Source organism: Polistes canadensis, unplaced genomic scaffold (genome assembly GCF_001313835.1).
Source record: "Polistes canadensis isolate GaletaPanama2010 unplaced genomic scaffold, ASM131383v1 scaffold_21, whole genome shotgun sequence".
Classification (NCBI taxonomy): Eukaryota; Metazoa; Arthropoda; class Insecta; order Hymenoptera; family Vespidae; genus Polistes; species Polistes canadensis.
In genome coordinates, this window is record NW_014569568.1 from 384,662 (window position 1) to 399,046 (window position 14,385).

Here is a 14,385-nt window from a genome sequence, read left to right on the forward strand (position 1 = left end):
AACATGTTAACAGATAAATTTGAACGAATGCAATTTAATGTTTCCTCTCTTTCTCTACCTAAATATCTACCTTGAAAAATATTAGTCAAAGATTAAAAAAAAAAAAAAAAAAAAAGACTAGATGATTAAACAACAACAAAAATTCTCCTTAACATTAAAAAGATAAAAGTTTAAAGTAAAGTGTAACAAATCGATCGATTAACTCGTATAATTATATCGAGTATTCTAAACTAGCTTAGACTCAAACTTCTCTCTTACTTCTAAACATGGTCATACAAATCAGTTTGGAAAATCGAGAACGTCTCTGGTTGTTCATTGAGAAACAAACAAGGGGAAATCTCTTTTAGAAAGACTAAAGAGGAATATAATACACATCGAGACACTTGATCACACTCTGTTGCCATGCGAAAGAGAAAGAGAGAGAATGAAAGAAAGAAAGATATATATAATAATGGAGATAGAGATATACTGATTTACTAGATTAGAAATTAAAAAAATGGAACACAGAGAACATGGAAAGTATACACATGAATCGTTTCTTTCCACCTATTTCATTTCCCCCCTTTTTTTTTTTTTCTTCTTTTTTACTCCTCTAACTGCGGTGACTTGATTTTAGTTAGAGAGCACCTGGACACGCTAGTTTACAGAACAGAATAATCTAATCCGGGATGAAAGTATCGCCGGTGGAAGCGTTTCTAATAAGCTTCCTCTCTTCTCTTCTTTCTCCTGCGGTGTACGTTCCATGTATTTCTATGTGTACACATATACACACGCCAGTTAACTAACATACACACACACACACGTATATAAAACATATATACTCGTAAGGTAAGGGGAAAAAGAAAAGAAAGAAAACGAAAAAAAAAAAAAAAAAATCGTCACCGTCGTCGTCGTCGCCGTCGTCGTCGTCGTCGTTGTCGTCGTCTCTTTACTAAGGACTACGCAGAAATACTCGTTCCGTTTTATGGATCCCCCTCATCCACCCTCTCCCTCCCGATAGACTATCGGAAGAATATACAGGATATATATCTNAAAAAAAAAAAAAAAAAAAAAAAAAAAAAAAAAAAAAAAAAAAATCAGTAACCGAGAGGTTCGTGCATTTATTCATTTTAACAAGACAGCCAATCAACTCTAAGTGACTACGCAGAAATACTCGTTCCGTTTTATGGATCCCCCTCATCCACCCTCTCCCTCCCGATAGACTATCGGAAGAATATACAGGATATATATCTTCTGTTCGGATCTCGTGCGATTTATCGTACGTAAACCTGTCTCCATTTTAATTGTCGGTGAAAACACGTCGTAAGGAAAGCATTGATAGTTGATTCGTTTATACCATCCAAGTTTCTAATACTTAGTTCTATTAACCTTAGTTCTAATCATTTTTTGTCCTTTAAAAAGAGAAAGAGAGAGAGAGAGATAGAAAATATGAGACATATGAAAGAGATCGATTAACGAGTTGTGACTTTAATTTCGAGTTAACGTCTAATCATCGATAAGAAAGTTATCCTACTACCGAAGACTAGAATATCTATCATATATAGAAATGTGGGTTAATCTTGTCATAGAAATCTTCGATAATTTTGCGACATCTACCCCCACCAATCGATTTAAACTTCTCCGAGTAGAAACATTTCCGTACAATTTTATGATTTAATAACTTCATTTTGTTGTTGTTGTTGTTTTCCTTTTTTTCTTTTTTTTTTTTTTTTATTATTATAAAAGATCAAAAACAGAGATACGTTTGATTGAAAAAAGATTTGTCCAATAACACGAATATAAATCTGTTTAAAGCTTGAATAGTACGGGAACCCCCCCCCCTCTTACTCCTCCTCCCACACTTGGGGGTTTTAGAAGAATTAGAATAAAAAAGGATATAGGTAGGATTCGTGGAAAAGAAAAAAATTGAGCTGTTAGATTGTCTAGGTTGGGAACTCGAATTCAAAAAGTGATTTTTCATCTTTTCACGATAAAAATTCTATTCATTAACATAAATTATTATTCTCAAGTCTCTTAGTATTTTATTTGATTAAAAATGTTCACATACGCCTATTTATTTACCTTTAGAATATTCTTCTAATTGATCAAACTGGTTATCAATAATAATTTTGTTATTACTCCCAAGAACATATCACTTATTTTATTGTTTGACGTGTCCGTCATATAGCAAACATAGAAGAAGAGAAAATTTAGCTCGAAGGTGTTCTCGTAAGATTTATATTATTAAGCACTACATATTTCCTTTTTTTTTCTTTTTTTCTTCTTTTTCTATCTTTTTTTGTCCACGTTTTGTTGCACACGCACTTGACGAACACGAAACATCTTAGATGACTGCTTTCTCTTAACTGACTGATTGAAGATCAGGTCTTTCTAGTTAACAGCGAGAATCAGGGAATAATAAAGAGACGGGGGATAAAGAAATGCGGATGGCAAACACGGTTGTTGAATTTTTTTTTTGTTTTCTTTGTTAATTTTACGACTTTCTCTTTAATAGAAATATTATCGTACACGTAACACCATTATTACCATTGCATTCCTAATTTATTTTTAATGTGGAAATATATATAATTGGTAAAAATAACATTTGTTTTAAATTAAAAAAAAAAAAAAAAAAAAAAAAAAAAGAAAAAAAAAGAAAAAAGAAAAACTTAAAGATGAAGGACAACTAATAAATTGAATTAAAATAACTTTAAATTAAGGACAAATAATTTAGTGTTTCTTTATTGGTAAATAAATGACGATTTTTTTTTTTCATATTATAATTAGACTCTAAGATATTTTAAAATGATTGTAAACGATCCAAATTTTGTTATTTTTTACGTTAAGGGGTTACATGGGTTTGGGACTTTCAAAAAATCAATTTTTTTTTTGTTTTCTTTCTAAAAACTATTTAACCGATTTTGATGAAATTTGCTACACTTCTTCAAAATACTATTGACAAGTACTTGGATGAAGGAGTTTTTTTTTTTTTTCATCACATCTAATTTTAAGAAATCAAAATGTGGTGCAAATTATAGCGAAATTTGAATGTTCTTGCCCAAAAACGTTGCCAAAAACGTTTCTAGTTTTAGGTATTCACTAAAAGACCCTATTTTTTCTACTGAAAAACCCCCCACCTTTTATGAGTTCTGTTGTCAACGCGAAAACACTTTTTTTTCGGTGGAGTCACCGGAAATGACGTCGCAATCGCTTAGTTTAAAATAATTTTCAATCAAAATTTCAGAAAATGTTTATTAATTATGTATCTTAAATGTTATAAAAAGTTTGAATAAGAATTCCATTTTTTATATAGAAAAAAAAAAATTTTTGAAAATATGTTATTTTTTTCTCGGTGTAAACCCCATAATTATACGGTGCAGTTAAATTTTGTTTGCCCTCATCTTCAATTTGGACCATCTAAAAAAAAAAAAAAAAACAAAAAAACGGTGATGCATCTGAATGGAAAAAATCATATGTACAAATAAATATGCTTTTACTAATTAACGTTTTCACACATTGGTATAAATATTTTTTCAAAAAAAAACTGATGTGTGTACTTATGTACGCACGTAAGAAGTTATACTTCTTTAGCGTACCAAAACGAACATAACCTCAAAAATAACTTCAATTTTCCCGCGCATCGTAAATATCGACAACTTCGTGGTGTTGATTTTTCGGTCGCAGCTAACTTCACTTTTTAAAACGCGCCAAAAGAAGTATAACTTCTCAAAAAAAAAAAATAAATAATCAATAATATTATTTTAATCGTGTAAACTGGATTATTAAGTATAAGTTTGCTTTGAAAAAGTTTATATTATTGATTGAACGTAAACGAAATAATATTATAAAAAATAAGAAAGATATATGGAGAAAATGTTGCTTGCCCGTAGACGGTTGCATACGTTCCCTTTTCCTGTATAGACCAAAAAAAAGAAGAAAAAAAGGAGAAAAAATAAAATAAAAGGAGTACTTGGTCTTCTCGCGACACATGGGCGCGGTGAGAGATCGACCCACGCGTAAAGTAGACCATTGTAGTCAAATAAAAATGAAATTCCTTATGGTTAGAGGAACGTTTCGAGGAGGCGGTGGTGTTCTGCTCGCGGCTAGGTCGAAATACAAGTATCGGCTTCCAACCGATCGTTGAGAAGCCGAGAAGTCGATCGATTCTAGTACCCGATTACTTAACGACCACCGGTAAACCGCGTTCCTTTCAAAGAACTCCTGCTATTACTCAGAGAAAGCTTTGATTTATATTTCAACGATCTTGATAAATCAATACTCTCTGCCCGAACTAATCTTTTACCTACTAAATAATCCCGAAAATTTATCAATTATATATAAACACCCAATATAAATTCAATATAATCCTATTTTTTTGATTGTAGTTTTTAAACTAGAATCGAAGGATCGTTGTAAATGTATTTTTGTGAATGAAACTATTAAAGAATACTAAGAAATGTATTAAAATGATAAGTAACAAATTTATCTTCTAAAATAATAATCCCGAAAATTTATCAATTATATATAAACACCTAATATAAATTCAATATAATCCTATTTTTTTGATTGTAGTTTTTAAATAAGAATCGAAGGATCGTTGTAAATATATTTTTGTGAATGAAACTATTAAAGAATACTGAGAAATGTATTAAAAATGTATTAAGATGGTAGGTAACAAATTTATCTACTTAAAAAATAATCCCGAAAATTTATCAATTATTTAAATGTTCGATACAAATTTAATATAATCCTATTTTTTTTTGTAGTTTTTAAACTAGAATCAAAGGATCGTTGTAAATGTATTTTTGTGAATGAAACTTTTAAAGAATACTGAAAAATGTATTAAGATGATACGTAACAAATTTATCTATTAAAAATAATAACTTGTAACTTCGTAAAATCATTTTGGAAAGATTACAGTAACGTTGTTGTATTTTTTCATATAAAATTTTGAAATACAACTATTACTAATGATTTATTATTCATAATATGCTGATAAATTAAAAAATAGTAAGTTAGTAGATAACAAAACTTTATCGATTTAAATAAATTTGTAATATAATCGAACAAAAAAATACCCAATTTGTCTCGTTTTTGGTAAGATTACGGTAACATTGTTATATTATTTTTTGTTTTCATATAAAACTTTGAATGACAGCTATTACTAACAATCAGAGAAAGTTTTGATTTATATTCTAACGATACTGATAAATCAAAGTGATAAAATGGTAGGCGCAGAATTGTATAAAAAAAAAATCTATGAACTATAAACTCGCTTTACAATCGAATAGGACAACTCCATTTCTCTAAACTCGTTTCGAAGATATTGTTGCAACGTGGATACAATCATTTTTTTTTTTTTCAACACGAAACTATGATAGACCATTATTATTCGAGTAAAGTTAGATTGTAACGTTAGAACTATGTTTATATAAATCAATGGTGGGCAAAAGGAAAAATGTAAAATGTAAAATTCCAAAAATGTATCAACTATAAACTCGCAATAGTGAGTTGAATAAAACACCACTTCTCCACATCGTGTATATGTCTGTGTGTGTGTGTGTGTCTCTCTCTTTAAATTCTCGAATGTAAAGATTGTTGCAACATCAATGGGGGATTTTTCGCAGGAAAGAATGACACCCGTGGGTCGAATGATATCGCCCAAACGATTTTCTTCGTTGTACACCTAAGAGAAATAGGAAAGAGAAAAATAGAAAGAGAAAGACATAGACTTTACTCGTCAAGCATGAGAGGCGGTTTCATGCGTTTCCGCTTTCGCTCGTAATGGATACTTCCCACTGATTTTCGAATTACCGGGTACCCAAGTACCATTGATTGCATGAGTCAATTTAATGCCAATTTAAAAAAAGAAAAAGAAAAACTAACGATTATTATTTTATATATATATATATACATTGACGATTAAACAACAATTTTTGTCTTCTTTTTCTTTTTGTTTTAATCGCGAATATTAATCGATTAATCATGAAATTTAATTTGAAATACTTGACACACATACACACAGGATGGATGTATAGTAATTAAAAATCAAATAAAGAGTATATACACATTGTCGATACACCTGTTATACATTTTACGAAAACAAAAAGTCAATCAATACGAATAAATTCGATGTGAATATTTTTGTATAATGAATAATAATGTTTTAATTCGTTATACGTTTAATCGTATCGAATTGAAATTTTGAATGCATGGATAGGATACTTGTAACGTTGTGTTAATTGATTAAATTTTAATTAATTGTAAAAAAAAGAAAAATAATTAAAACAAAACACGAATGAAAGATTATTACAAATTTTATTTGAAAATTTGTCGTTAAAATAAAATAAAACAAAAAATATGTGACAAACAACGTAGTCTACCGTCGTTTAAATCGTCGTAATCGTGTCGTCATCGTTGTACCCGGCTTACGTAAAAATTCAGTTTGACCTAGAAAGGCTAAAAACGCTGCACCGTGTATCCCACGTACATAAGTAGAAATATGAAAAGAAAGAAAGAAAGAAGAAGAAAAAAAAAGCAAAAAGCTCGACGGCTACGTTGCTGCTGCCGTTGGCCTTTGATGTCCTCGAAATGAGCTTTTTTAGAAAAAGCTTTTCCTTGCAGTACTCGACATCGATACTGCAACGAGGACAACAACTCTTAAATCACGATTTTACATAGTTTTTCTTTTTCTTTTTTTATTCTTTACTTTTGTCACACGAACGTTTATTTAAACGTACGATCAATTTATGTACAAGTATAACGAGTTGTACGTATTCTTTTTCTAAAAAAAAAAAAAAAAAAAAAAAAAAAACAACCATTTTAGAACCAGTTACGATCGAACCGATTTATTTCTAAAGTAATTATTTCTAGTTCGTCGAAAAATAGAAGTAAAAAAGAAAAAGAAAATAAAAAGGGATTTTTATTTTAATAATATCGACAAATGGGGGGGGGGAGGAATTTTTTTTTAATATTTATTTCTTTTTCTTTCCTTCTTTTTTTTTTTTTTTTTTTTTTTTTTAACACGAGTTAACTCGTGACCGGTTCCCAAAGTGTTAAAAACTTTCTCGGTTAAATAATTTTACCTTCGAACTCTCCATTGCGCAGGAACAATTAAATAATTATATAAAAATGATAAAAATACTAAAATCAGAACGTTACAATTTTTAATTTGAAGTATTAGGTGCATTATTCCCTGTATACATATGTGCAACTTTCGGAAGGTTTTGTAAACAACATTTAATAAAAGAAATTTTCTAGAGGACAATGACTCAGTTCAACGGTGGATTTCGAAGGGGACGGTACATAAATCATATATTCCGAGCTTTTTAACAACAATAGATATTTCTATCGATTAATTAACAATTATTTTAATATTCTAATGCACTCTCATTATATTTAAGATTTTTTAAGCGTATATACATTTATTTAAACATTACATACATTTTGACGTACTTTGAATATTAATTAATATTTCGATTATATGTTTTATTATTAGATAAAAATTTTACCCCTTCCCTCCGAAATCATCACTGCATAGGAACGTTAAAATAATTATATAAAAATGATAAAAATGATAAAATTAGAAGGTTACAATCTTAAATTTTATTTATTAGATGCATCATCCTCTTTATACACATGCGCAATGTTCGGAAAGTCATATAAACAATATTTAATAAAAGAATTTCAAGGAAGACGGTGCTCCGAATATATACTCAGTGCTTCTAAATTACTATACTCATATTATTCGATTAATTAACAATTAGTTTAAATAAATCTAACACAGTACACTGTACTTTACTAAAATATTTAATTAAATTGTATTAAGTTATTTAATTGTATTATATAAATTAAATTGTTTTAAGTTATTGTAATGTGAACGGTTGAGTCAAGATATTTATTTGTTTATTTTTTTAAACGAAATATATATAGTATTACTTATTTATTAAAATATAAATGTACTTTGTATATTACGTATTGAAGGGCTTGAAAGTTCTGAATCTAACATATGAAGGGCTGTTATAAAATTATACCCGTTATTTCGTGTATTACTGTTTTATGAGTTATATATATATATATATCTTTCTCTCTTTTGATAAATAATATTTTCTGATCTAAATTTAAATTCTTGATTTCCCCATTTTGCTTGACTATTTCCATCTGCCTGCAATCTTTCTCTCTCTCTCTCTCTCTCTCTATTTACGATGGTGGTGGGTCTAAGTACACGAACTGCAAACTTTTCTCAGCAATGTTAGTTTCATACGTTTTCCTCGTAATCGTCGTATCTCGAACATGCTACTACTAGTTCACCAAAAAGTTTTACTTCGTTGAAAAATCCTTTTTCGTTAAACGTTAAATTTTGTCTCGGATATTTTTCTTCTTCTTCTTCTTCTTAGTCTTCGTTTTCTTATTTTTCAGAAATTTGATGCAACTCTCGACGAGGAATATAACAAAATATATACGTTAAATGCATTTACAAATTTCGAGATATTTCGAAAAGAACGACTGAATCCTCCTCTTCCTTCCCACCCCACCCCACTCCACCCCTATTTGCAAATCGGTGCAGTCACGTTGAAAGAAAATCAAACAAGAAACTTTCTAACGATAATATTTTACTTTTACCATATACTTGTTCCTTTTGATTTTCTTTCGTAGGTTTGATAATAAACGAAAAAAAATAATAATAAAAAATAAACAAAACGAATCGAAGAAAGAAAAGAAAAATAAGAAAAATATATCAAACAAACCGACACTTCGTACCATCTGTTATATTTAAAAAGACAAAGATAAAAATAAGAATATAAGATAAACGTAAAGATTATTTTTAGTTGTTATCACAGTAGTTCTTGTCAAGAAAAATAATATACGGCCGAATCATTGTGATAAACAAATTTCAATAACCCTTATATCGGTTGTTCTCTTATTATATGTATTTTCTCAAAATCCGAAAAGTAAATCCAAAAAAAAAAATAAAGATAAAATTATTATCGAGACAATACAAAATTAGTTTTTGAAAAAAAAAAAAAAAAAAACAAAATCAAACAACGAAAAAACGTAATGGTAATATAAAAATACGATTAAAAATTAGGAATTAAAATTTGATTTATTCATTGTAAAACGTATTCATTATCTTTTTTTTTTTTATTTTTGTTTTTTTCTTTTTTTTCTAATAGATTCAGCAGCCCACATTCAATCTCGAGTATGGTGGTGGTGTCCCGAATGACACCATGATTCTGCTTGCAAAATGCACTAAGAAGAATTATCAAAGAATTTATCAAAGTAAAATAGTAGAAAAATAAAACGAATAGGATAGAAAGGGTTTGGTAAGAAAATGAGAGAAAGAGAAGGAAGAAGAAGAAGAAAAAGATGAAACAGGAGGAGGAGGAGGAGGAGGAGGAGGTCAAAACTCGGAAGAGCAGATGATGAGACACAATTAATTAAGAATGTGACAATGAGAGATGAACGTAGGTGTTGGTTGCCGAGCACGCGCTAGTGTCAACTCGGCTTTATACGATTCGGTGCATAATTTGCAACGAAGAGGAGGAAGAGGAGGAAGAAGAGATGGAAGAGGAGGAGGAGGAGGAGGAGGAAGAGAAGAAGGTTCGCATTTCAGGGCTGCTATGTTCTCTTATCTATGATTATCTTCATTCGTTATATTCACCAAGGATAAAAAAAAGACGCGTTTGCTCGATATCAAAATCTCTAATATTTTTTTTCTACTTATTAAATACACATTATTTTGAATTTTATAAAATTAATACAACTGGAAAAAAAATAAATAATAATTGTTGTTAATATGAATTTTCAAAAAAAAAAAAAGAAAATGTAGATCGAGAATATAATTGATTCATTTCAAAATTACATTTGAAGATATGAAATTAAACCGGTACTTTGGTGATTTGCTTGCACTTAAGATTAACTCGAGTATCCCCCATCAGAAGGGCCATCGTTACATAAGTGGTTCTAATGAAGATGAATTTCAAATGATTTTGCACAAAGTTTTCCACTTAGTCGAAATGTTAAAAAGTTTCTTAATAACTTAAACTTTCGTATTTTATTTTATTGACTTTAAGACAATAATAAAAAAAAAAAGAACATATAAATTAAACCGATATCTTAAACTGACCGTTTAACAAAGTAAAGTGAAAAGTGGTGCAATTTAATCCTTGAGAAAAAAAACTGAGAAAACATTTAACTTTAATCTCTTATTAATAATAATTTCTTTATATATAATAGAACGAGAGTGTTTAACATAATTCAAATTAATTTCTTTAATAATCAACGATTATACAATGCAACACGATTGAAAACAAAAATATTATAATATTTTATTTATTACTTAATATATAAATAATTCAATTAAAAAACAGAGAAAACGTGTAACTTTAATCTCTTATTAATAATAATTTCCTTATATATATAATAGAACGAGAATGTTTAACATAATTCAAATTAATTTCTTGAATAATCAACGATTATACAATGCAACACGATCGAAAACAAAAATGTTATATAAAAATATTATAATATTTTATTTATTACTTTCGTAATATATAAATAATTCAATATTGTTAATAAGCATATATTTTGGGGTAGGGAAGGAAAAAATTTGGATAAGTTTGAAAAAGAAATAATAAAAACCGTTTGAATATCTCGGATCTAAGGTTGAGTACCAAGAATTGTTGCAATTGCGAGTTAAATGCACTTAGATGGGCAAGGGAAAGGAAGTGGGGAGTTACTCTAGTTAACGTAAATCGTACACCATCCTCTAGTCTTACACGACTAGACGTAACTAGACGATCGACTCTGTTTTAAAAGACAACGATTATCAACGATCTGGGCGTTGTTTGTTGGTTGGTTGATTGGTTCATCGTAAAAGTGAAAAATAATATCGGATATAAGTATCAAGGTTATTTTCTCTATTTAGTTGAAAACGATTCAAAAGTGTGAATTGAATTTTTTTTACGGGAATTTCAAGTAAATCGAAAGAGAGAGAGAGAGAGAAAGAGAGAAAGAGAAAGAGAGATAGAGATAGAGAGAAAAAAAATGCCGGAGGAAAATGGAAAACAATTTATTTCTTCGAGACTTCAAAAATATTTGAAGGAAGCACCGTTCTTCTGTAAGATCATCGAACTTGTAAGTGTTGTTGCTCTTATAGTTGATTTGATCTCACAATTCGTTTCAATTGATCTACGTTTGATGATATGATGCATTTTGTATCATTAAATACAACGATGAACTAAGTCAACAAATGGAAAACATTTGTTTTTACCTGAACGAATACATTTTCGTCAGGTGTGAAATATATATAATACGTTATTATAATATAAATCATTTAACATCGCGAATAATTTAATGGATAAACGTTATTATTATTATTATTATTATTATTATTTTTGAATATTAATTATTTATTAAAAATAATAACGCGAAATTATAAACTCAATAAATTTTCATTGGACGCGTATATGAATTAATGAAGTTCAAAGGATTCAAATTATTTCTCTCGAAACGAGATATTATTCAAATGAATTATATCATAAAATTAAATTTTGTTGACTTTAGTCGAATGTTGTAATTACCAGTACATGCGTTATGTAATTTCTTATCGTTTCAAAATTTCCATTAACCAAGCAGTTGGATTTCTGTTTTTTTCTGTTTCCTTTTTTTGTTTTTCTTTTTAGATTTTATGCGTTATATCGGTGGGTTTAATAGTCAACCCCTTCAATGAAATTTCTCAAAAGGATATGAAAAAAGACATAAACGATGTTGCTATTGTCTACGTATCACTCTGTGGTTATATTTTGATAAATGCTATCATCATCCTGTGCCATTTACTTGGTGATCGTATGCCAAAGAAAACGGTAAGTTAACAGTACTTTTCTCTTATTCTTATTTTTACTAATTTCACTCGAAGATAACGTGTATTGTATTTGTTAAAAAAAAAAGAAAAAAGAAATAGAAAAATTACATAAATAGTCGTCACGTTAATCAACGACGAATGACCTCCTACTAATGTAAATTATTCAGATTCGATTAAGAAATGTCCTACTTTATCCGGAAACCCATAATTAATCGTATTTGTTCGAATAACAATAATTTTTTTTTTTTAAAGGACGACCGATCTAAATTCGGAAAATTTCCAAGGACTATATCCCTAAAGATTTAATCTAAACGAAAAATACCTATGCAAATGTAAAAAAAAGTCGAATTAATTAAAAAAAGAAAAATAAACGATGTCGATTGATACAAAATTCTATTTTAAAAGAGAGAACAAAAAAGAAACTATGTAAGCATAAAATTATTTTGTATTTTACAGGCAATAACATTTTCCGTGATGGGGGCGGTACTCTGTCTTACTGCCGGCCTTGTCCTGATTCGTAGTTGGACAGAATATCCGAACAATTTGATATTACCAAATGTCGAACAATATAGCCATCAGATGATTTCAAGTGCAGTATTCGCTATTATTGCATCAATTTTCTTCTCATGTGACATTTATTTCATTAACAAGTATTATTAAACATTTTTTAAATGAAACTAAAAAAACACACACGAATCTACGATTATTGGATATTCAAAAAACAAAAATGACATATTAAACAATTTGTTTTCTTTATGTATCAGAATTTAATTGATTCGTTAACTTTGGATTTGACTACGAGAGGAAGTATCATGTTTTAACACAAAATAGAGAGAGAGAGAGAGAAAAAAAGAATTTCGATTCCATATTCAACGTTTTCAAGGATTTAACGATATTGAAACAAAATTTGAGTTATTGTTCGAATTATTCGAATAATATTCTATTATTTTGTTTTTACATGTGAAATATGCGGAAATATTTTTAAAGCGAACTTATCGAAAATATTATAATATATACGAAGCTTTGTTAACACGAATCGATAGTATTTGTTATTATCTAGTTTCAAGAAAAAAGAAAATAAAAAAACAAACCATAAAAGATCAACGAAATATCGATAAGACGACTTGATTTACATATGTATATCTGTGTATGTAAGTAGTGCGACAGTGAAACGAGTCGAAGTATGGTCAGACCGATAAAAGGTGACCACAATGAAGCTCATGTTTACATGGATCGTGATCTATTTCTACAAACACACATATATGATACACAAAAAGATATAGTACAAAAATTTAACGTTAAAATATAATTCGATATATTACAAGAATAAAAACGTAATAATTAAATTTATTTGAAATCGAAAAACCTAGAATCGTAGTATTGGATTCTAAATAAATAAATAAATAAAAAAAAGAAAAAAAAAATTCAACATTATAATTTGTTAATAAATTAAAAAAGAAAAATGTGAGATATTTGGTGGATGATGCGTTTGAAATTTAAAGACTTTACAATGAAGTAAAATATAGTAAAAGTTTATTTGATGATTCTCGTTGGATAGTTTAGAACTCTGAGAAGATAAAAAGAAGAATTTCAAGATACTTGCTTGTCGGATACTGCAACTTTGAAAACCGAGCAATTCTACGCTCTTATCGATCCAAACGTCGAAACATGTCTTCTGCAATATACATACTACAGCTATATATTTCGAAAATATAATACCTGTCTTTTCTAGAAACAAGTTTATCCTTTCTCTTCGATCGATTAGAGAAATTTACGACTATTATAAATACAAATATGTCATGCGTTGTGACTTATTTTTTTTGTTTTTTTTTTTTGTTTTTTTGTTTAGAATCCTAGAAATTTATCGATACTTTCGAATAAAGACGATCGAAGATAAATTTTTATCTAATTGAAACATTGTTTATATCTATATCTATAATTCATAATTGTACATAGGCAAATGTATAAACAAGAGATATATTGTATCAGAAGGTAAGATCTATAATTACCAAACAAGAAACACGAAACTCGGTCGTAGTCAAGTGCGTTGATAAATTGTTATTAAAGATAATAATACCGTGACGTCTTCGACCTCGGCAAAGAATTTTCATATTTTGAAAATTTAATGTAATAACAGTGATTTTAATGATCTCTACGGTAGAATCTTGATTTTTCATTTAAATTTATTTCGAAACGTGATTTTTGAAAAGAACTGTTCGAAAGATTGAGTATAATAATCATCTCTCTCTTTCTCTCTCTCTCTCTCTTTCTCTTTCTCTCACACACGCACACACTCACTCTCTCTCTCTCTTATTAAAACAGAACAATTTTTCATTTATAAAAACATTGAAAATCCGACCCGATTTATTAAACAATACAATTTCATCGATAGATGACGCAATAGTACTTTTTTGAACATTCGAGAGATGCTTTCACGTGATTGTAACATTTGAAAAATATATAAAAAAAAAAAATTAAGAGAATTTACCCAAAAAAAAAAAAAAAAAAACCCCAAAGAAGAAGAAAAAACACACAATTTGTCG

At 28.7% G+C, this 14,385-nt stretch overlaps 2 protein-coding genes across 10 annotated transcripts in view; one reads left to right on the plus strand and one right to left on the minus strand.

The window, feature by feature from the left end:
- Positions 1-14,385, minus strand: part of LOC106793928 (tonsoku-like protein) — a 36,601-nt gene that overhangs the window by 16,661 nt on the left and 5,555 nt on the right. The window lies entirely within an intron of this gene.
- On the plus strand, positions 10,738-14,358 carry LOC106793933. The gene is made up of 3 exons (XM_014761237.1): positions 10,738-11,115; positions 11,664-11,843; positions 12,299-14,358. Exons 1-3 carry the CDS (start codon positions 11,026-11,028, stop codon positions 12,500-12,502), a joined length of 474 nt encoding a protein of 157 aa, XP_014616723.1. The 5' UTR covers positions 10,738-11,025; the 3' UTR covers positions 12,503-14,358.